Raw genomic sequence first — 22,884 nt, forward strand, 5'->3', positions numbered from 1 at the left:
CTGCTGAAACCAAGAGCCTGTGCTTACCTGACTGAGCCCCCAGGCGCCCCACGTGTTGTCTTTTTAATTATAAGTGCCCTAGGCGGTGAGTTGGATGAGTTTTGACAACCTCGGACACCTCTGCCATCTGGATAGAGAACACTTTCACTGCCGGGAAGGGCCCTCCTGCCCTTTCCACTCACCCCCCCCCCCACCCGGACACGGACAGGACCCGCAGACCTCCCCCGCCACAGCCACCACCAAGGACCCCGGGGTGCTGCCCTCCCCGATCTTTGGCAGCCGGCAATCTGCCCGCGCGTCTGGGATTTCCGCTTGCCTGTGAGGTTTTTGCCGTTGCCATGGGTGTCAGGGGTCATCTTGTATTTCCAGAACTAGAATTGGTGTTCTGTTCCCCGGCTGCCGCCCCCGTCCTGCTGGTGGACGTTGGGTCATCTGGGCGGTCTCGGGTGCGACGAGGAGGCTCCGGGGGCGCGCTGGGAGGCCCCCGTGCGGACGTGCGTTGGTTCCTCGCGGGTGAGCTCCGGGGGCTGGCACTTGAGGCTCTCGCTGGCCTCGTGCGAGGTGCTCTCTGCCGTGCATCATCCTCGAGGCTGGAGGTCGTTCCTTGGTAAACTTGCAGCGTTCTGGAGCAAGTGGCGTGGCTTCTCCTCCCTCCCCTTGGCGGCTCCCTCGTGGGCCACGTGGTTGCTCTTGTCTCCCTGTTTGTCAGTCACTCGCGTGGCTTTCGTTGCGAGGGTCCCACCAGGCTGGCTTGTGCCGTCAGGTCTGAGGCTTTGGCTGCGGGGAGCCCCGCTTGGACCTGCCCCCGACGCTCTGTCTGCTTTGCCCGAGTGTCTGCTCGAGTCTTGAGGGCCTTCCCATCGCAGCTGAGCGTCCTTGCTGTGTTCTGGGCGCAAGGCCCTCACCAGGCGTGTGCTCTGCAGACGTTCCCCGTCTTTGTTTCGTGTTTTCATTTAACGTTGTTTTGGAGGAGCACGCGTTTCACATTTTGATGAAGCCCGAATTGCGAACTCTTTTCTTTTACGGCGCATACTCCTTGGGTCCTATCGCAGACATCTCTGCTGAGCCCTGTGTGCTTTTCCTGGAAGTTTGACAGATTTCGTTGTGACGCTCCGGTCTGTGGTTCGGATTGATTTTCGTATGTAGGTGCCTCGTTCCGATACTGTTGGCCAGAAGCTGGTCTTTTACGCACTGAATTACCCTGCTGACAGAGCGAGGAGGTGAATTCTAGATGAAGTGCACACTTAATCTTTCTGAACTGGATTGTGCCCTATTCGGGTGTGATTTGGGCTGTGACCAGCTGCTGGGGGGGGGGGGGACAGTGCCCTGGCGGTGCTGGCTGTCCATCCCACTGGTGGTGTTGGCACAGGGCACACACTGGGTGCCCATTTGGTGGGCGAGACAGGGCTGTGACATCTATACCTACACTGTCAAACGCACCTTGTGAGCATTTTTGGGAATTGTGAAGAGTGGAGGTTTGGGGAGACGTTCGAAACCGGGTGCTGGCTCTCGACCAGACCGTGCCCCACAAGACACCCTGGTTGTGAGGTCAGCGCCCCTCACCCTCCCGACCCTCCTGCCTCCACGACAGCCGTGTCCCCCCAGACTCTAGGCCTCGCGTGGCTGGAACCCACTCTTTCCTCTTCCGAATCTGCTCATACCCCACTTTGCAACTAACACTGCCTAATCTAGTTTGATCATTTAAACATTCTGCTTATTTTCATCGTAATCTCTTTTCTGCTTTTAGCTAAAGATTGTGATCTAAATTTTCAAGTATTAAGATGTATCATTTGTAGAAGAGAAAAAAAACACTGTATTTCCCTCTAGAATAAAACCTTTACATGTAACATGTAGCCCTTACAATTAAATGTTGGTATTTTTAATCCCGTTTGCTCCATTTATTTATCAGTGGGGTGCCTGGGTGGCTCAGTCAGCTGAGCATCCGACTTCGGCTCAGGTCATGATCTCGCGGTCCGTGGGTTCGGGCCCCGCATCGGGCTCTGTGCTGGCAGCTTGGAGCCTGGAGCCCGTTTCAGATTCTGTGTCTCCCTCTCTCTCTCTGTCCCTCCCCCACTCATACTCTGTCTCAAAATAAACATAATAAAAAAAATTTTTTTTTAAGTTGCCCCAAAACTCAAGATGATGAAAACTATCACTTTTTATCAAAAAGATTCACCTTGTTGGGGCGCCTGGGTGGCTCAGTTAAGCACTGGACTCTTGATTTTGGCTCAGGTCATGATCTCACAGTCGTGAGATCCAGCCTGAGTCAGGCTCTGCACAGATAGGCTCTCTCTGCCCCTCCCCCCACTCACACATGTGCGCGCGCGCTCTCTCTCTCTCTCTCTCTCTCAAATAAACTTAAAAAAAAAAAAACAACTCAGCGGCGCCTGGGTGACTTGGTTAAGCGTCTAATTTCAGCTCAGGTCATGATCCTGCAGTTTGTGGGTTCAAGCCCCGTGTCGGGCTCTGTGCTGACGGCTCGGAGCCTGGATCCTGCTTCGGATTCTGCGTCTCCCTCTCTCTGTGCCCCTCCCCTGCTCAAGCTCTGTCTCAAAAATGAATAAACATTAGAAAAAATAATAAAAGAGGTTGGCGTCAGGAAGTTACCCTGCGTGCCTTTCTGTCGCTCATGCAGCTGGCGTGTGGTCACTTCTCTCTGCCACACACGTGTGACGTGTCTGCCGGGAGCCACGTGTCACGTTGACGCCGTGTCCTGGGGGCAGGGTCTTCCTGGAAACAGAGCTGTTGTCAGTGTTCTGTCCAGAAGCAGCATAGCTTGTGTGCCACCCACACGTGTGCGTATGAGCGACTGCGTCTGTCTGTGCATTCGGGGGGGTGTGAGTGAGCGCGTGTGCACACAAGCGTGTGACGGTCCCAGATGAGGGAAGACCCTACGTTACTAACTTACAAGTGAATCTTGGGAACTCAGCCCGCTTTCCAGACTGAGGTTGGACGCTTGGTGTGCTCGCCAGCTTTTTCTAAACAACGTAGCCTGAGTCCAAGGTTCAGGCGGCCTCCGTCTCACGCTCCAGCCTCCTGGACGTGGCGTTTATTCCAGAACCTCCCTGCACAGACGAGCCGTGGCCCGGGGTGGGGGCGTCCTTGCCAGGCCCGGGATGCACAGGGTGGGCCCTGTGAGGGGCGCGGAGGGCTGCTTGAACATCTGTCCTTGAGGTTCCTGGTGGAACTCACCGGGGCTCAGAAGGGTCATCGGCCTGCACGCACCGCCTTGGCTTTCCGGGTCTGCGACCGGGACAGCGTGTGTCAGTGCCTCGTGCCTTTCCGCGGCTGGGCAGTAGTCCCCCGTGAGGATGGGCCGTCTCGTCCGTCCGTCAGCCGCTGCTGGATGCGGGCCGTTTCCTCTCTCTGACTGTTGTGACCCATGTCACTGTGGGTGTGCACGTGGGTCCCCACTGCTCCGGGCACCGGCTCCTCCAAGGGGCGTCAGGCTCTCCCCCAGCGGCCGCGCCATGGGACGATCGCGGGGGAGAAGGCTCCGGTTCCCGCACGTCCTTCTCAGCCCTCGTCACCGCCTGACACTTGGGGTGCAGTGGCCTCGCGGTGTGGCTCGGGTGCGTTTCCCTGAGGACTGAGGGTGTCGGATGCTGCTTACCGGTCGTTTCTGGGTCTTCTTTGGAGGAGCACCTACTCAGGTCCTTTGCCCACTTTAGAATCGGGTTGTCTCCTTATTGAGCGGGAAGCGTCGGTAACTCTTCCAAACAGGATCTCGAGTCGGATCTGTGATCTGCAAACATTCTCACGGCTTGTCGTCTTTCTTCCTTTCCTTTTTTCAAAAGAAAATTTAAAGTTTATTGTGGGGGTGGGGGACATGGGGGACGGAGAGTGTCAAGCAGACTCCGAGCAGCCAGCGCAGAGCCCGACACGGGACCTCGAGATGACCATCTGAGCTGGAATCGAGTCAGACACTCGGCCGACTCAGCCCCCAGGTGCACCCCCTTTTTAAACCTCTAAGCGGACTCCACACCCGCCGTGGGGCTTGAACTCAGGACCCCGAGATCGAGTGCGGCTTGCTGCTCCGACGGAGCCCCATCTCGCTTCTCCGTAGCCTCCTCTGAGACGTCGGAGGTGTTAGTTTTGCCAGAGCCCGGCGTGTCCGTCTGTTGCTGGCACCCGTGGTGTCGTATCCCGGAGCCCACCGCCAAAGCCGAGACCCTGGAGGTTTCCCGAGAGCCTGTGCTCGTGGCTCTTCGGTCCTGGACCCCTGCTCCGTGTCGCCCCTTCTCTGAGAGGTGAAAACGCTGCAGGAACGTGACAGCCCCTGTCCCGTGTCCCCCACCGTGCTGAGTGGAGCTCCTGCCCGAGGCCGCGGCCTCGCCGCCGTCCCGGGGCAGGCGAGGGGCCTCCGCCAGCAGGACGGGGGTGGGCTTGGCAAAAGCAGCTGGGTGCTCAGACAGCCCGCCACCCTGGCTTCTCCTAAACGTGCCTGTTTCCGATTGGAGAGTCTTAAATGACCTGTGTGTCCTCTGTGTGTTTGCTCCCCCAGGCGCGGACCTGACTGTCGCCGAAGCCAGCAGCTCTGACAGCCGCGGGGAGAGGGCTGAGCTGTACGGCCACGTGGACGAGGGTCTCCTGGGAGGAGAGGCCAGCTACCTGGGCCCGCCCCTCACCCCCGAGAAGGACGAGGCACTGCAGCAGGCCGCCGCGGTGGCCAACCTGCGGGCGGCACTCATGAGTAAGAACAGCCTGCTGTCCCTCAAGGCGGACGTGCTCGGGGACGACAGCTCCCTGCTGCTGGAGTACCTGCCCAAGGGCACCCACTCTCTGTCCCGTAAGTGCGTGGCCGAGCGCAGAGGTGGTGCGGGAGGGGTGCGCACCGCGCGGGGTGGGGGTGGGGTGACCGCTCTGGCCTGGCGTCACGTGGTGGAGAAGGTGGTTGATGGGCGGTTGTCAGGGCAACAGCAAGTACTTGCTCGAAGGCTTCAGGCCGAAATCACTGAGCTGCTGGCATCTGAGCCAAAACCCACATCAGGCTTACAAGTGTGCCCTGGGCGCCCCGAGCCCGCGGTCTGCGAGGTGGGACCCGCAGGGGGCCTTCGTGCGAAGGGACAGACTCGGGCTCCCTCTGCTGGCCCTGGTCCCACCTCGGCGTGCCTGTCGTCCGCAGGGGAGAGATGTGCGCATATCCTTGCTTTGTCTCCGCTAGATGATGCTGGTCACACGTGGTCACACGTGAGCGTTTAAAGGCCTAGGGTGCCCACTCCGTAAATGTCTCCGGCCGAACTCCAGTTGTCCCGAAGCAAATGACAGACCAGCCTGAGAAGCAGCTAAAGGGGCAGCAGAGCCGTGGGCCCCCGGGACGTCCTTCTCCCAACCAGACTCGAGGGCATTTGGCTTTTACGTGTAACCGGCCACGAGCCACACACGCTCCGAAGATCCGTTCTGGGGGCGCTCGGGGACCGTGGCGGCCACCCAGTGCCCTGGAGGAGGCAGCCACACTGTCTCTGGCCGTCCTGGGATTAGCGCACAGTGTGTGGTTAGTGCCCCCCGTGGGCGCCGGAGGGGACAAGGCCCGGGGGGGGCTCCCCCCACAGCGGGAGGCGCCGAGTGTAGCAGGGGTGCAGGGCCCTGCGGTGCGAGCGTGCGGGGCACGAGAGACGGCCCGTGTGGACGCAGCGGTCTCCCGAGCGCCACCGCAGGCAGTAGGTCCATCGTCTGTGTTCGGGGTTTGGGAAGGGCAACCTGTTTTCATGTTCAATGTAAAAAAACAGTATTTTTACAACTCTGTTTTCGTGAGCGCTGAAATTTCCTAAGATTTTGTGTTGGAGTGATGAAAATCGCTATGGCTAATAAAGACTGAAAGTGGGAACGACGTTTCTGTTCACTTTATTTCCCTGACTTAAGGAGCCGTTGCCATATTCTGAGCAGCCGGGATGCCGCGGTCGGTTCACGGGACTTGGCTGTGAAGTCAGACCCAAAGCCGAGTACCTCGCTGACGGGCCGCCTGGCTTTCGGCACGCTCCGACAGGCATGTTGAGGCTCATTTCCCCAGCTGAGAACCACGTCACACGGTCGTTGTGCCTTTAAAACGCAGTAGTGTCTGTGGACCCTCAGATGTGTGAGCAGAGAGTGGCTGACGTGCTCCCACACGTCGGTCCTGCCCCGTCTCGCGTCAGACCTTGTGCTGCGGGCAGAGGCTCCGGGGCCGGACGATCCCAGGACACTTGACGGGTGCTGGGGGCGCCTGGCTGGGGGTCAGCGGGACAGGTTTTGTGGATCTCGTGGAAGGAGAGCAGGGGGATGCTCCGGGGAATGGGTGGCTGTGTGGGGAGGTGGGGGCACGCTCGTTCTGTACCCCTCACACGCTCCTCACGCACGCGTGCGCACCGTGCGTCACAGACCGTGGGCAGCCCGACCGGTGCCGCCGAGGGTGACTTTGGAACAAGGGACGGTCGTCGGTGCTTTTCACGGTCACCCTGTCTGCCAGGCTTTGCCTCCAGCGTGGCCTTGTCCAAAAGGCCTTTGGTGCATCTGTGCCGGGAGCCACCCTGGGCCAGGCAGTGGGCCTCGCGCCGGGGGGGGGCTGGCCCCCCGCTCCTGGGGGTCCCGTGTGGGCCCGGACCCTCCCGCGGCAGCCCTCCCATCTCGCGGGTGGACGTTTCTCCTCAGACCTGCCTCGTCCCGGGTGGTCACCGCACACTGTGTTAATGCGTCGCGATGCTGGGCGCGCGTGTGACTGTCAGAGGCGTCACACGTTGGAGGGAGCGGAGAGCCCGGCAGTGGGACCCTCTACCGTTTATTTTTAGTACGTCTGTGACAAGTTCCAGGCGAAGTCTCTCAGTGGGTTTTGCTGTTCTGTTATTTCTGTTATGTTTTAATCTTGCTTTTCCTATTCTAAATTCCCCATTTTTCTCGTACGAACCTACCAGAGGCAGAGGGGCCAGAGAACAGGGTGCAAACATGGGTTATTTTAAAACGTTGTTTTCTGACATCCCAAGTAAAGTCTGCGACCGGGTATTTGTGGCATCGAGGAATGAAAATACCCAGGTAAAAACCCTGTTTCCCAGAACGTCGCGGTTGGCCGCCGGCCCCTGCCCCGCCCCCCACCGCCCTGTCCCTGGCAGGTGGCTTCGAGGAATCGTACGGACGGAGGCCGAGCTGCCGTCCGGGGTTAGGAGGGTTTGTGGCACCCTGTCCAGCACCCGCTCTCCAGGTGTTTGTCCCCGCGAGCGTGTCAGTGTTGGCGCGTGGCCTGGGCCACTGCTACACGTTTCCCGCCCCAAGAAGGGGCCAAAGCGACTCCTCTGTGCTGTCTGCTCAGCGGTGCCCAGTTGACTGGCACGGTCTCTTCGGGCGCCCGAGGCCAGGGGTCAGGCTCAGAACCCCATGCCGGTCACCCTCCACGACCACTGCTGCTTCCTAGATGCGTCCTCATGGGCGGGAGCGAGTGTTCTGTTCGGCGGAACGCGGCCTAGCGGGGCCTGGCTCCGGCGACTTGGCCCCGCGCCTCCCTCCTCACGCCCCAGCGCCGGCTCAGCCTGGAGACGTGTTCCCGGAGCCCCAGGCACCAGCCGGCAGCTGACGTCTCCAGCCCGGTGGGCAAGCGGTGCGTGTGCCCGGGCCTTCGACGGCACCTCCGAGGAGGCGTGCTGATAGCAAAGCTCTGGGGTGAAACGCCCGGGCTCCACCAGCCCAGGGGCCACCCCTCAGCTCAGGCGGGCGCAGGGGCCTCTGTTTCCTCCTCGGGTGGCTCAGAAGGGCAGGGGCCGGGGCTGCGGCGTGAGGCGTCCCCAGAGCCTGGTCTGGCGTGAGAGGCGGGCAGTGCCAGGAGGCCAGGCCGCGGTAGCTCCAGCCTCCCTGGGCGGGTTGTTGACGATGCACATGTTGTTACATGATTTCTGGGGCGCCCCAAATGGGCCCACGTCCCAGCGGACGTGGGCTCGTAGTCGGAGAAGCGAGAGGACGGTGTGGTGCGAGGCTCGAGCGGCTGTGCGGGGTGGGGTCCTGCCCCTGCTCGCCGGGCCTTCCGGGGTCGGGACGTGCTAGGGCACAAGGCCCGGCCGTGGCGGTTCGGCGAAAGAAAGGGAAACAGTTGCAGGTGCGTAAATCAAGGGGCCTGTCACACGTGCAGGCAGGGCACCAGTGGTAACCAGCAGCCAGCATTCACGGTTCCCCCTGGGCGGTCCGGAACCTTCTAGGGGAGGTTGAACGGGTCTAATCGCATTGGCTTGGCTGTTAGGGTTTTGGAACAGTTTCATTTCTAGATCAACGGTCCAACTGATTAAAGGACCTGCTCGTGTTGATTTGGCGTAACTTGGTTCTTCTGCTCTTCCCGAGTTCCAGGGGTAGGCCAGCACCGCACCTGCTCACGGTCCTGCTTCGCTGAGTAGAGACTGAGAAGCATGGGCCGTGGCCCCAGACTCGGCCCCGCGGGGTTTGTGAGCGTGCGCTGGTCTGACAGGGACCTTGACGCGGGCGTCGCCTTCCTGGGCCTTGAAAACTGCCACGGGACCGAGCTGCTGGAGCGGCCCGCCGCGGTCCAGGAGGGTAGGCGCCTTGTAAAGCCGCCACGTCCCCCCAGCAGCTGAGAAGGCCCTGCTGTTGTTGGTGTTCAGTCGGTAGATACCACGTGTGAGGGACGAGCTGAGGGTTTCCCCCGGTGCTTACGGGCGGGCGCTGTCGCGTCTGGGCGCAACGCATGCCGCGTTCCCTCCAGCTCTTCACGGGGAGGGAAGCCTCAAAAGAACGTGGCGTGGCCGCGGGCGGGGGCTTCTGCGTGGGCCCCGGAGCCGCCGGGCTGTGCCCGTCCCTGCCTGACCCAGGCCGGCCCCGACGTCCAGGAGCACTTTGTGGGGAACAGCGGAACCGTTTTCTGTTCTGACTGTGGCTAAAGATTATTTCCTATCATGCATAAAAAAATGAATCGAGGACCTTTTCTTGATTCTGGATTGACCCTGGAATTGTAAGCGACTTCTTGCAAAGAGGCACTGGATGATGTCACCGCACTTCTAGAGAAACACCCTGCTCGACACACCTTGAAGTACTTCGCAGAAGATCGTTTCTCAAGGCCACAGGTGCGCGTGTGCTTGTGTTTGCACCACGTGTCCTCACTTTCTGTGCTAGAACCCTCTGTTGTAATCATTTTGCTTCTGGGAGAGAGACCCGGAACGCAGACAAGTCGCACGCGGAGACCCCGGCTGTTTGGGGGTGGTGAGCTGATAAAAATACCCAAACACCGGCCCCCGGCGAGACCCAGGCTTCGTGCATAGCAGTGCTCTGCTCGCGGCATCAGGATCAAGGACAGCGCTCCCGGAACTCTCCAAAACAAGCCACCAGCAGGTGTCCATCCACGTGGGTGAGACTCGTTTCCTGTGTTCCCAGGGCCTGGCACCAGCCCCAGTCACTCTTGGGGGGATGCTCATCGCAGAGCAGAGGCCCCTCCCTCTGGCCCCTCCACCCTCCGCTCAGAGCCCGGGATGCCTGCTCTGGTGAATGGCCAGACCCAGCCCAGGACAGCACCGCCCCCCAAGCCCAGGTAAGACGTGAGAGCGGCCGCCACGTCCCGAGCGTCCCGGATCAGCCGCCGTCCAGCAGGCTCGGGTGCGTCCCCGGCATGTCTGTGGTCGTACCAGGCTCACGATGAGCGTCCGTAGCAGAAGCTGCTGTACCAGATAGACGTCTCTGGTGCTCAGCTCGGCCCGGTGAGAGGAACCTCACTTTAGGTTGACAAAGTTACGGGCTTCGGCGGTAGTTACCGTTACGCTCTCACAGCCTGACATAAGGTTAAGTCGGTCACGTGTGTGTGTCCGTACGTTTTACCGAGGCACGGTTGACACGCTGTTGCGTTGTTTTCGGCACCCTGATCGCACGCCTCTGCGCCCGCTCCCCGCAGGGCGCCTGCCGTCTGTCGGCAGGTGCCAGCAACTGTGTTCCCTCTGCTGTACTTCTCGTTTTCCATGTGCGTGTAACGTAGACATGTACTTAAGTAAATTTAAATAAAAGTGCATTTTTTAAAGTTGATTTCTATTTAATTTGAGAAAGATACAGAGAGCAGGCGGGGGAGGGGCAGAGAGAGAAGGAGACAGAATACCAAACAGGACGTGGGGCTTGAACTCAGGAACCGTGAGATCATGACCCAAGCTGAAATCAGGAGTTGGGATGGTTAACCGACTGAGCCACCCCGGTGCCCCTGAACGTACGTTTTTATATTTAAGTCAAGAGATTTCTCTAAGGAATTTCCCCCGATGCGAAGACATTTGATTCGTCAGCTGCGGGTTGAGAATGGCTGTGCTGGTGGCCGCGCGTTTGTGACCGTCATGGACCCTGGGTCCTCAGGAACGTCACGGAGAGTGAGCTCTCCTTCCTGTTCCTTGGGTCCGAGGGGTTGTTTATAAAAGAAAGGTCTGGCAGGGTTGCTTGTCTCCCTGAAGGAAAATAAGTCTTTAAGAAGAGCTTACTCACATATTCTGGATTCTGAAATTAATTGATTTCCTATGCGGTCTTTTCCAACAGGACGGTTTTGGTGGGAGATAGATCGTGTTCTGTGCATGGATCTTCCCTGAGTGTTCACCGAGAATCAGTTGTAGCCTCCCTTCCCAGGTGTGGGACAGCTTGTCCTCATGGTGACAGGGCAGGGACCATGGCAGGGACCTGATAAGAGGTGGCATCGTCACGTCCCGACCGCCTGTAACTTGTCTGTGTCTTGTTCTGGATCGATGCCCCTTGTTAGCTGGAGCCCTGGGCTCCACAGGAGGCCTGCCCTGGAGCTGGCCCCCGCTGGCCCTTGGGAGGGTCTGTGGGGGCCAGGGGCCCCCCAGGATGTCTGGGGCCTTCTTCCAGCATGCCGTATGGCCAGCACTCCCCCCCCCCACCCCGCAACCTGACGGGCGCCCAGAGCTCCGACAGCCTGACCGTGAGGTCAGCAAAGAAGCCGTGAGGGAGGCGCCCGTGGAAACAGAGGGCTCTGCTGACAGCCTCGAGGCTGGAGAGGCCTCACCAGGCCTCACCTTTGCTCTGGAGCAGACGCTCCCGCCCGCCTCTGCCTCAGCCAGGCCTGGCATTCGGGTTTGGTGGCCACTGGGTGACGGCAGAACCACACAGGACGGGGACAGCTGTGGAGGCTGCACGAGGCATCCGTGTGAGCCTTTGAAGCTGTCGCTTCTTGGGGTGCCTGGGTGGCTCAGTCGGTTGAGCGTCCGACTCTTGATTTTGGCCCAGATCATCATCTCCTGGTTCGTGGGTTCGAGCCCTGCTTCGGGCTCTGCTGTGACAGCCTGCAGCCTGCGTGGGATTTTCTCTCTCTCTCTCTCTCTCTCTCTCTCTCTCTCTCCCCCCCCTCCCCCCTCCCCCTCCCTCTCCCCCTCCCCCTCCCTCTCTGCCCCTCCCCCACTGGCTATTTCTCTCGAAATAAATAAAAAATAAATGAGAACAAAGCTGTTACTACACGGCAGCCAGGTGCGGAAGGCCTTCCAGTGCCCTGCTGGTGGGCAGGTGGGCGGGGCTCCTCTGGGCCACGGGGCTGGGGTTCACCCGGATGTTGTAGGGTTGGCCGTCTGCGGGGGCAGAGAAGTATGCCACCGTCCCTGTAGCGAGGAACCTGATCGCTCTGACCCCGTTGCCGTCTGGAGAAACCCGAGGACAGGGCCTCCGCACGATGCTCTTGATGTGAATGTCTCACGACGTCTCTCTCCAGGTGTGGAGGAGAATTACCGAAACCGCTTCCTTTCAGGAAGGACGCCTTGTGTTTGCTTGTCCGCCTCTGTTGGACGTGTTGGGTTCCACCTCTGCTCACTGGCACGGAGCGGGTGGCTGGGGATGTGGCGGGCTGCCCGGGACCCGGAGGCTCACTCTGGCCGGCAGGGCAGCGGGTGCTTTCCTAGGAAGGGAGCGGGCGGCCCCAGTGCGGGCTGTGGGGTAAGCGGAGGCAGAGGTGGCGTGGCTTCTGAGAGGGAGGTGCTTCCCCGTCGCTCTGCCGGGCGGCCCCCGCCCTCCCGGGCCCGGCCCCGGCCCCGACCCCGACCCAGCGCCGTGGCTGGCCTGGCCTAAACGCGGACACTGGCAGAAAGAGCCTGTGTGGACGTCTGGGTTCTGAGTTCACCAGGTGGGGACACAGGGACCCGGTGGCTGCTTTTCCTCTCATGTGCTCACTTGAGGACTTTTCCCCGGGGTGGACGGAGTGTGGACATCTGCACTGGGGACTGTCTGTCTGTGCTGTTGTGCTGAAAGGCTGTGGTTAAAATTTTAAAACGGTCGTGGCCCCCGTTACGGGCTGGCTCGGTCGGTGGAGCACATAAGTCTTGATGTCGGGACTGTGAGTTTGAGCCCCACGCTGGGTGTGGAGATGACTTAAAAATTTTAAAACATTTCAGACAGGTACGATCCTCTTGGATGGTGCCTAAGAGAAATAGGTTTGTAAAAAGAAAGAAATGGGTTTGTGGTCGATGGTCCAGGGATAAGAGGCGCAAGAAACATCTTTAGAATAGATAGCTGTCTGATTGGGTTCTTATATTTACCATTATTTCCCTTAAAACTGTACAGCCATCTAATGTGGAATTTTCAGCAGGTGCATTTAGATATCCATTGCTCGTATTTTGTTGAATTTCTCATTGAAACATTGTGGCTCGTGGATTGATCTCAAAGAGTTTTTTAAATTTTTTTTTTTTAACGTTTATTTATTTTTGGGACAGAGAGAGACAGCGCATGAACGGGGGAGGGGCAGAGAGAGAGGGAGACACAGAATCGGAAGCAGGCTCCAGGCTCTGAGCCATCAGCCCAGAGCCTGACGCGGGGCTCGAACTCACGGACCGCGAGATCGTGACCTGGCTGAAGTCGGACGCTTAACCGACTGCGCCACCCAGGCGCCCCGTCAAAGAGTTTTTTAAAAACTTACCAATATGTAACATCAATGTCTCTTGAGCACGGAATTTCAGTAATAAAAAGTTGCCTCTTGTTTAGGTATATTTACTGCCACATAACCCGCTCCACATCTGTATTCGCTTCGGGCCTCTTGGTGTATTTGCCGTGTTCACGTGCTGGGAATGAGAGATGCCACAGACGTGGCTGTCAGTCCCATGTCGCAGGGGCGCACGTGTGCGTGCGTGTACAGAATTGAAGTCTTCTACTCACTTGGGGATATTAAATTACTAATTTAGATTGCATTTAAAATATATCATCCAGGGGCGCCTAGCTGGCCGAGTCGCTGAGCGGGTGACACTTGATCTTGGGGTTGTGAGTTCGAGTCCCACATTGGGTATAGAGTTTACCTAAAAAATCAAAAAGACCCCAAAATCCAGACACAATATATAATCTGGTCTTGATTATTGCTGGTTTTGCACTTGTGTGTATAACTCCAGCGCTGGGGAAAAGGCATTGCTTTATTTTAAGGAAAACTCTCTGATCTTGTAGTTTTGGCCATGACTGGCTTGTATTGGGCTTACTCTCCAGGCAAAAACCATTTGAAAATCCGGCAAACACACACACACACACACACACACACACACACACACACCCTGGAGACTGGCCAGCTCAGGTGGCGCATATGGGGCTGTGCTCCTAGAGAGAGGAAGAGCACACAGGACGAGCTATGTTTTCACCTTGAGGTTTTGCTGGTGGATTTCCCAAACGGGGGGACAGGAAGCAGGCCAAGCACAGAGCAGCAGTGTGCTTGCTATGCAAGAACATGGAGGGTGTCCTTCGGGGCACCCAGAGTGGCTGGGACTGGAGGAGCAAATCTCAAAAAGCAAGAACCCACAGAGGAGGATTCCCCAGTTCTGCACACGAGCCCTTTAAACTCGTGAGCCATGCACAGAGCAGAGATCTCCATGGTTGTGTGGCTCTGGGACACGGGGGGGGGGGGGGTAGGGCAGTTCAGGCCCAGGGAGGGAGGCAAGGAGACACCCTGGGCTTTCAGCAGAGACCCTGGAGGGGCCACACTTTGAACGTGAGAGTCACTCCCTCAGAGTAAGACCAAAACCAAATGAGACCAAATTTAGCCCCAACAAGACCTAAGGCAAAGCTCCACAGGGGAGGGTGATCGTCCCGAATCTATCTGCTCAACAGAAGTCATAACAACATGCAATAAAACCTTAACTGTCTTTAAAAGAGTGACCCCACGGGTAGTGTCCCCGCTGTCTCATCAGCCATGCCTGGTGTCTAGGAAGAGGTGACAGCACGTGCTAAGTGACAGAGCCACATGACCGAATCCCTCCAGGGAAGGCGGGCACACACCACATTCACCTGGCAGGGACATGAAGACCCACTACTGACATATTCAAGGAACATTCTGGAAATGAAAGTATAATATCTGAAATTCGGTATTCACTACATAGTTTAATAGCAGTCTGCATACAGCGTAAGGTAGGATTAGTGAACTAGGAAGCTCATGGGGAAAAAACCCAAGAATGGAATAAAAGCAAAGAGGCACAGGAAACACAGTGAAAATGCTGAATGCATGAGTAACTAGAATTCCAGAAGGAGATAGGAGGAAGTGGGACAGAAGTTCAGTTTCCCAAAGCTGATGAAAGACGTCAACCTACAGATTTCAGAAGCTCAGGAACCCCAGAGCAGAATGAATTCCAGAATAAAGCAACAGGAAACAACATCTGGGCACATTATGGTCAAACTCCTGGAAACCAGCAACAAAAAGAAACATCTTAAAGCAGCCGGATGGGGCGCCTGGGTGGCTCGGTTGGTTGAGCGTCCGACTTCAGCTCAGGTCATGATCTCGCAGCTTGTGAGTTCGAGCCCCGCATTGGGCTCTGTGCTGACAGCTCAGAGCCTGGAGCCTGCTTTGGATTCTGTGTCTCCCCCTGTCTCTGCCCTTTCCCTGCTCATGCTCAGTGTCTCTCTGTCTCTCAATAATAAATAAATGTTAAGAAAAAAATTAAAAAAAAAAAAAAGCAGCCGGTGAAGAAAAGTCTCCCTTTTCAGGGGAGCAACAACTGATGTCGACTCTTTGGCACAGCGACACCTACCAGTACCGCGGGGAGCCTGCCCTCTGATGTGCCCACAGAGACGCCCTTCACCGATCGGGGCTGCGTGAAGACGTTGTTGTCCAAACAAACAAACCGACCCGAGAGTTCACTGCCGGCTGACCCCACGCTGGCTGGAGGGTGGCCCTTGGCAGGCGACCCACAGAATTGACCACGTGAGTGCTGCAAACGCATCTCGGTTGTTTAAAACAACATTTATAGTTTCTTCCAGGGTTTTAAACAGGAATTGGAGTCTAATGCATGACATTAACAGCACAAAGGGTCCGGGATACATGAGCTTGAGTGGTTCTTGGATTCTTCTTGAAGTCATGTAAATAATGGCAAAAGTGGTAAAGTACAGTTAAAGGCTGATGAAGAGAAAAAAGTGGAATAAAACTTGAATCATTTGAAATAAGGCAGGCAAGGAGGCATAGAGGAACAAGACACATAAAGGACAGAAAAACCACACAAATAACCACACAAACTAAGATAGATTTCACCCCGCTGTGCCTGTCATGACCCATAGACTAAAGACTCCAATAACAAGATGAAAAAATCTGCTTTAAAAAAGTTTACCGTTCGTAGGTGACATAAGTCATAGATAAGAACACAAAAAGCATTAAAGCAAAGCGATAAATAAGATAAACCAAGGAAACCCCTAAAGGAAGTCTTTAATCTTGATGTCAAAGTAAACTGAAGAAATCTTACTCAAGAGACATTACAGAATGATGGAAGAGCCAATTCTGTGGGAAATGTGACAACCCTAAGTGCACGTATTTAGTATTAAAGTATAGGAAGTAGGGGTGCCCGGGTGGCTCAGTCTGTTGGGCGGTTGACTCTTGATTTCGGCTCAGGTCATGATCTCAGGGTCATGAGATCGAGCCCCACGTCGGGCTTTGCCCTGAGGTGGAGCCTGCTTGGGATTCTCTCTCTCGCCCCCTCTGCCCTCCCTACCACTCTCTCTCTCTCTGTCTCTCTGTCTCTGTCCCTGTCTCTCTCCCTCTCAAAATAAAAAATATAGGAAGTAAAAGTTGAATGCCGTCAAAGGAGTAAGACGAGTCCACGTTAGAGTCAGGGATTTTTGGCACGTCTTCTCAGTGATTGACAGGACAGCAGACAAATGTGAGGGAGGACAGAGATCTGAACAGCTTTCAGATGTTACACGAACCGTGAATTTCTGTAGTAAATCCATCTGGTCTATCGCTGGATTCAACTTGCTGCCGGGTTAGGTGTCTCCCATCCCAGTCCGGGGATGTGCCACTTGTAACAGCACAAGTAACCAGTCTGAATTCACACGCAACAGGTGCAGACTCCTCCCAGTGCACCTGAGGCATGAACAGAGTTGAAGGGTAAGTGTGGCTATAGTGCAGGTCTCGGAACTAAAGGACTGGAATCGTAGCGTGTTCTCTGACCTCAGTGAAATTAAATTAACAAATAAATAAATAACAGCAAAAAGGTACTGGAATATCCCCTAAATGTTTGGAAATCAAACAACATACTTCTAAATAATCCCCAAGTCCAAGAATAGGTCACAACGGAAATTATAAACTATCTTCCACCAGGTGATAATGAAAATAGAAGCCATCAGGACTGACACGATGCATGAGGGGACCTCATGCCTGTAGCTGCACTTAGGCTAATTTGGGGTCAAGAAATGAGAAAAAGAATAGCAAATTAAACCCAATGAACTAGAAATCCGACATTCAGTAGGAAAGTGAACAAAACGGAACATCGGTGTGTTGAAAAGATCAATAAAGCTAATGAACTCCTATCAAAAGTGATCAGCACAAATAGAAGGCAGTGCTAATTGTAAATAAAAGGTGTTGAAAAGATCACCACCGGGGCGCCTGGGTGGCGCAGTCGGTTAAGCGTCCGACTTCAGCCAGGTCACGATCTCGCGGTCCGTGAGTTCGAGCCCCGCGTCGGGCTCTGGGCTGATGGCTCAGAGCCTGGAGCCTGTTTCCGGTTCTGTGTCTCCCTCTCTCTCTGCCCCTCCCCCGTTCATGCTCTGTCTCTCTCTGTCCCAAAAATAAATAAACGTTGAAAAAAAATTTAAAAGATCACCACTAAGATCCTATGGACATTAGACAATAATAAAATACTGTGAACAGTTTTATGCCAACACATTTGACAAGTTGGGGGGGAACGCTCAAATTCCTTAGAAAACACTCTATCAGACCCGGATGTACCAGGTCAGCCGGGGAAGGAGCCCTGACTGTGGCCTCCTCGGGACCAATGGGACCAAATGTGGGAGAGAGCCGGCAGGCTCAGGATGGCCAGTTTGACTGACTTTAGTGGCTCGCGGGGGCTGGTTGTGTGGTGCTGGGTGAAGCAGTGGGAGAGTTGGCTCGCACGTGAAAGGCTTAGTTGGAGGAAAGCTATTTATTATCTCCTGGAATCGGCCAACCCCAGAGGGGCTACCCCAGGACCCCAGATGTGCACGCACCAGAGTCCAGGAGAGAAGGAGTGTGGACACAGTGGAGGCTGCCTCTTGCAGAGGGAGAGCTCGTGGACGCGAGGATCACAGAGCTGCAGTGATCCACGGACAAGCCGACCGCGGAGCGGAGTCTGGCTCAGACCCTGACATGGGTGGGGGCGCCTCCGCCGTTCTTTCCAGTCTGTGGTTCTCAGGGGCCCGGATGTCGTGCGTGGCTCTCAGTATATGTGCTGCCAAAGCGAGCACATCGCGCGTGGCTCTCAGTGAATCGGATGTCGTGCGTGGTTCTCAGGGGACCGGATGTCGAGGAGGAAAATGGATCCTGATTTCTGCCTCAGGCCAAGCACAAAAGTTAATTTGGGATGGATCATAAGCCTGATTATAAAAAGTAACAGGTTTCCTAGAAGAAGCCCTAGGAGAGAATAGCTTCTGATCATGGTGGTAATTTCTTAAGCAGTTCATAACAATCACTAATAATAAAAGTCTGAAAAAATGGACTTCATTAAGTTTATTAATTTGTCCACTAACAGTATCTTAAAGGGAGTAAAAGGCCAGTCACAGAGTAGAGGAAATGTTTGCCATAAATATATCTGACAAAAGAGTCCCATTCAGAATACATGAAACTTTAAAAATCTAAGAAAGAGGCAACTTAGCAAATCCATGAGAAGACTTGAACAAGCACTTCACCGGTGGGCTCAGTGTCTCCAGTGGATGGGAGATGTGTGGCGCCTGGGCCACCAGGGGCAGGAGCGCAGAGACCGACAGATCGGCGATGCCTGGTCTCTGGGAAGATGCGGCAGCTGGGATACTCATGTGTGGCTGGAGGGAACATAAATTGGCACAGCCACGTGAAACACCTCTTGGTATCTACCAAGATGGAACGTCCAAGTACCCTGTGGCCCAGGCATTCCTGTCTTAGGTTTATATCCAACGGAAGTGAGAGCCCTGTTCAGCGGGAGGCATGTATGGGAGCCGTCTGAGCACCACTGTCCGTCAGGTCGGATATCCTTCAGCTGTAAGATGGGTGCGTGGTCATGTGGTCATACCATGGAATACTACGCAGCAACAAACAAGAACAGAGCCCTGCTCCAGGCAGCGATGTGGTGACCGTTGCAGACTACGTTACGGGAATGACGCCGGGCCTGAGTGTGCGATCCCACCCTGAAGCAAACGTATGGTGATGGAGGGCAGAACGGTCATTGCCTATGGGGGGACATTGACTAGGGGGGACCAGGGGCACCTTCAGGGTGCTGCGGACGTGCAGAGTCCTGACGTGCATGGTGGTCACGTGGGTGCGAACATCGGTAAAGATTCACTGAGCCGTACAGTTCAGGTACGAGCGTTTCATGTAAGGTTAGGAAGCTTCCAAAGATAATTTGGACATAGCATGGCTTCACTCTATTCTAACACAAAATAATCGATAGCCCAATAAATTTGTAAACAGGAACGCAAAGTGGGGTTCACATGAAGTGGAGTCTCTTGGAAACTGTCATCAGAGGTAGGCTAAAAAATCCAGACGGCGATATGGGTAGACTCGCGTGCTCTTCTGGAGAAACTTGCCCTGTGCACCTGTCTGCAACCTGCCAACTCCATTCGTCGTACTGGCGGTTCCTTGGAGTCTCTGATGATACCACGAAATAGTCGTGGAACGTTCGCTTGAATGGTGGATCCTTGTGACAGATCCGATTCTCCTGCGGCCCCGCACGGAGCCGGGGAGGTCCAGGACGGGGGGCAGGGGGGCAGCGGTGCTTGCTGACCAGTGTCCTCGTAGATACACTTCTGTAAAATCATAGTCGAATGTCGCCGAATTTATTCTGGTCAAGCTGGTGCCAGCTTCTGAAGCCCTGCTCCTTGACCACTGAAGCTTTGCTATCTTGCTGGCATGCTTGGTCCCAGGCCAGGGGGTTCAGTTTTGGGGACAGATGGGCAGAGCGTCTGTTCCAATTTAATGGTATCTGTGCTGTTTCGTCTGTTTCAGTTGGTCTTTCATCATTGGCCTCTTAGGGCTTTATTAGTGTCTATGAGAAGGACGCTGTGTGACGCTGAGAGTTTTTCTAAGATACACAGACTGTAAATCACAGGTCCTAGAGGTGTTAGGTTCTTTCCAAGAGTAAGTTATTTCGGTCACGACAGCCAATGAACATTTCCCTCCCTGCTTATGGTGCTGGCCACTAAATGAGTGGCTTGAATGGTGCCCCCGCCCACGCATAAGCTGTGTCCATGTCCTAAAACCCGGAACCTCTGAGTGTGACCCTGTTTGGGAAAAAGGGTTTTGCAGAGGTAATTAAATGAGGTCATCTTGGAATATCCACGTTGGAGCTAAGTCCAGTGACAAGTGTCCTTAGAAGAGACATGGAGGAGACCCACAGAGAAGGAGCCACGTGAGGGAGACAGAGAAGGGGAGGACGTGACCTCAGGCCCAGGACGCCTGGACCGCCTGGAGCCCCCACAGGCAGCGGCCCTGCCCCTCCTGGACCTCAGACTCTGACTTCCACGCCGGGCGACGGTAGATTTCTGTTGCTTTAAAGCTGCCCAGTTTGGGGGCGCCTGGGTGGTGCAGTCGGTTAAGCGTCCGACTTCAGCCAGGTCACGATCTCGCGGTCCGGGAGTTCGAGCCCCGCATCGGGCTCTGGGCTGATGGCTCGGAGCCTGGAGCCTGTTTCCGATTCTGTGTCTCCCTCTCTCTCTGCCCCTCCCCCCGTTCATGCTCTGTCTCTCTCTGTCCCAAAAATAAATAAACGTTGAAAAAAATTTTTTTAATAAAAAAAAAAATAAAAATAAATAAATAAATAAATAAATTAAAAAAGCTGCCCAGTTTGTGGTGTTGTGTTCTGGCCGAGACAGGAAACTAAGAAAACACCAAAATGTGCTGGGACAGGGTGACTTCAGAGGACGTTTCAAGCGTCCCGTAGCCGCACGGGGGCTGCGTTCCCGGGGAGGGGCCCTGAAGGGAGCCTTACTCACTCCTGTGCCTGTGTGAGCTAAATTGTTTTTCTAGGGAAAAATGCACTTCCGCACAGAGAAATTTTTTTCACATGTTCGTCTGAGTTGTTAAATACAGAAGGCTGGAATATGTAATTCAGCATTTTAACTGTCGTGTTTATAGAAGCTATGACTAAACACGTTCTCAAAAAAAAGGTGGTTTTAAATAAAATAACGTAAAAGTTCACTTCGTCTCCCTTTCCCTCCCAGAGTCCGCTGACTGACGGGGCGGCCGGGCCAGCAGAGGCAGATAAGTGACTGCCGGTGCGACTGGCACGGCCAGACAGACGTCCCCCACAGCTCAGAGCTCCCCGTGGCGGTCCCCATGTCCGGGTCCTGCGTGGGGGTTGCCGGAGCCCCCGCCCTGGGGACCAGAGCCCCCAGCGGCACCTGGCAGCCCCTTCCTCCGGGCCCTCCCTTAGGAAGGGCGGCTCCTCTCAGCCGAAGAAGCCGCTGGGCCCGCAGGCTGCCCTCTCACCAGCCCAGAAACCCGCCTGCAGCTCTCTTCCCCAGCCCGTGGCCGCTCGCCCAGCGGTCGTGGTGACCGCCGTCACGCCCGCTTGGCCTCGGGGCTCCTGGTCGCGGGGCCGGGGCCGGGGCCGGGGGAGCTGGTCCCCGTGCTCCTCCTCAGAGCACATCCTCGGCAGGTGTTTGGATGCGCGGACCTCTCGCGGGGGCCTCATGGGATCAGTCACACGGACAAACAAGTGTGTGTGAAACTGCCACTGGAAAGCATAGCATGGAAAGGTGGTCACCGTGAGTTGGGGCTGACCCGGGCCGGTACGCAGCTTCTGTCTGAAGCAGTTCTATACGACGGTACGTGACGATTCCAGTTCTGTGATTTAAACAATATGTTTATGCGTAGAAAAGGACTCCAAAGACAGGTGTCAGCTGAGGCCACCTTGTGGATGGGTTACTGGTGGTTTTTCCCTGTCTCCCGCTGGCTGTCATGTTCTCTGCAGCATTCTGGCGTCACCCCTTCCCCCCGGCTGCACCTTCCCTTCTGTCCCCCAGCTCCCGCCTCCCCCCCCCACACGTGTGCGTGTGCGCAAGCAAATGCATGTTAAAAGTTCCTAAGTGTAGGAAAATGCTTTACTTCTTTGGACAGGATTGAGATTTCTGAGAGGCACGGTGGGGGCTTGGCACCCTTTCCACGGGCACAGAAACCGTGAGGCGAGCCGGCAGCAAGCCTCCGCGGGTGGCGTTGGCCGTGAGCTGTGATGAAGTCCACGTGGCTTAGTGTGGGGGCCGTGATGGCCTGAGTGGGGGTAAAGTCTCCCTGGGAGTGTGTCCCTGTAGGGATCGGCTCTCCGAGGGGTGTCGAGAAGCCCCGGGGTCCTCAGCTCTCAGGCACGTGGTGGGTGGATGGTCTCACTGGAAAATACAGAAAACCGGGTCACTTGATTTTTTAGATGCCTTTTAAGGGTTCTTGAGAGCAACACTTAAAAAAGAGCAGAGGCTACTTTGCGGCCCCTGCTTGGTGCAGTCGGCTGAGCACCCAACTCTTGATCTTGGGGTCGTGAGTTCAAGCCCCACATTGGGCATGGAGCCAACTTAAAAAGAAAGAGCAGGGGGCCTGGGTGTCTCAGTCGGTTAAGCATCCAACTTCAGCTCAGGTCATGATCTCGCAGTCCGTGAGTTCGAGCCCCGCGTCGGGCTCTGTGCTGACAGCTCGGAGCCTGCAGCCGCTTGGGATTCCGTGTCTCCCTCTCTCTCTGCCCCTCCCCTGCTCATGCTCTGTCTCTCTCACTCTCAAAAATGGATAAATGTTTAAAAAAAAAAAAAAAAAAGAGCAGAGACAGAAGCAGCGTTCCCCCACACCCAAGTGGTCATATCCTAGGAACAGAGGTGTGGGAGTGAGGCCCAGCTCGAAGCAGGCCAGTCCAGGGGCCGGTGAGTCCGCGGTTTCTGCTCTGCACAGCTCAGCCAGCGTCATTTCCGTGGCGCACACACCGGGGCTGAGGTGTGAAACAGCAGAATGGGTTGGGGCCACGGGCAGGGCTCACGGAGATGGCAGCGAGGGTCCCTGCCTCTGGGCGGCCTGGTGGGTGGCCCACGCTTCCGGCAGGCTGGCTGGTCCCCTCCAGCAGGAGGGGCCCAGGGTCTGAGCCGCCTTAGCTTTCCTGGGTCCCGCTGTCTTGGGCTACGTTACTCTGGGGTGCTGGTTTTCTTCTCTGCCTCCTGGGCACCTCCGGGGGCAGCTGTGAGTGGGGTCAGCACCTGCCACACCTGGCCATTTGGCAGGGGTCTGAGGATGCGGAGGAAGACTGCCAGCTGACGGCGTCCACACCCCTGCTGGGGTCAATTCCAGCAGCCCACCTTTGGTCTTGACCGTTGTTACCCCTTGGCCTGTCTTCTGGGTGCTGGTGCTGGTGTGCAGTCGGGCAAGTGCCCTCCAGCGTGCAAGGCGATGCGAGGGCCCAGGAAGCTGCATCCAGACAGGCGTCCACCTTTCACGGCAGGAAATGAGATCCCAGATGTGGCTGCCTCCCAGCAATCCCAGTGAGATCTGTCTTCAGGACGTCTTTAGGCTCACGT

General features: G+C 56.1%; 1 protein-coding gene across 1 annotated transcript in view; it reads left to right on the top strand.

Moving 5' to 3' along the window:
* Positions 1-22,884, top strand: part of ZBTB46 (zinc finger and BTB domain containing 46) — a 64,351-nt gene that overhangs the window by 34,183 nt on the left and 7,284 nt on the right. Inside the window, exon 3 of the mRNA XM_030309155.1 lies at positions 4,505-4,789. Within this exon, the coding sequence (XP_030165015.1) occupies positions 4,505-4,789 (285 nt within the window). The remainder of the gene's footprint in view (positions 1-4,504; positions 4,790-22,884) is intronic.

The sequence above is a fragment of the Lynx canadensis genome, chromosome A3 (genome assembly GCF_007474595.2).
Source record: "Lynx canadensis isolate LIC74 chromosome A3, mLynCan4.pri.v2, whole genome shotgun sequence".
NCBI classification, from domain to species: domain Eukaryota; kingdom Metazoa; phylum Chordata; class Mammalia; order Carnivora; family Felidae; genus Lynx; species Lynx canadensis.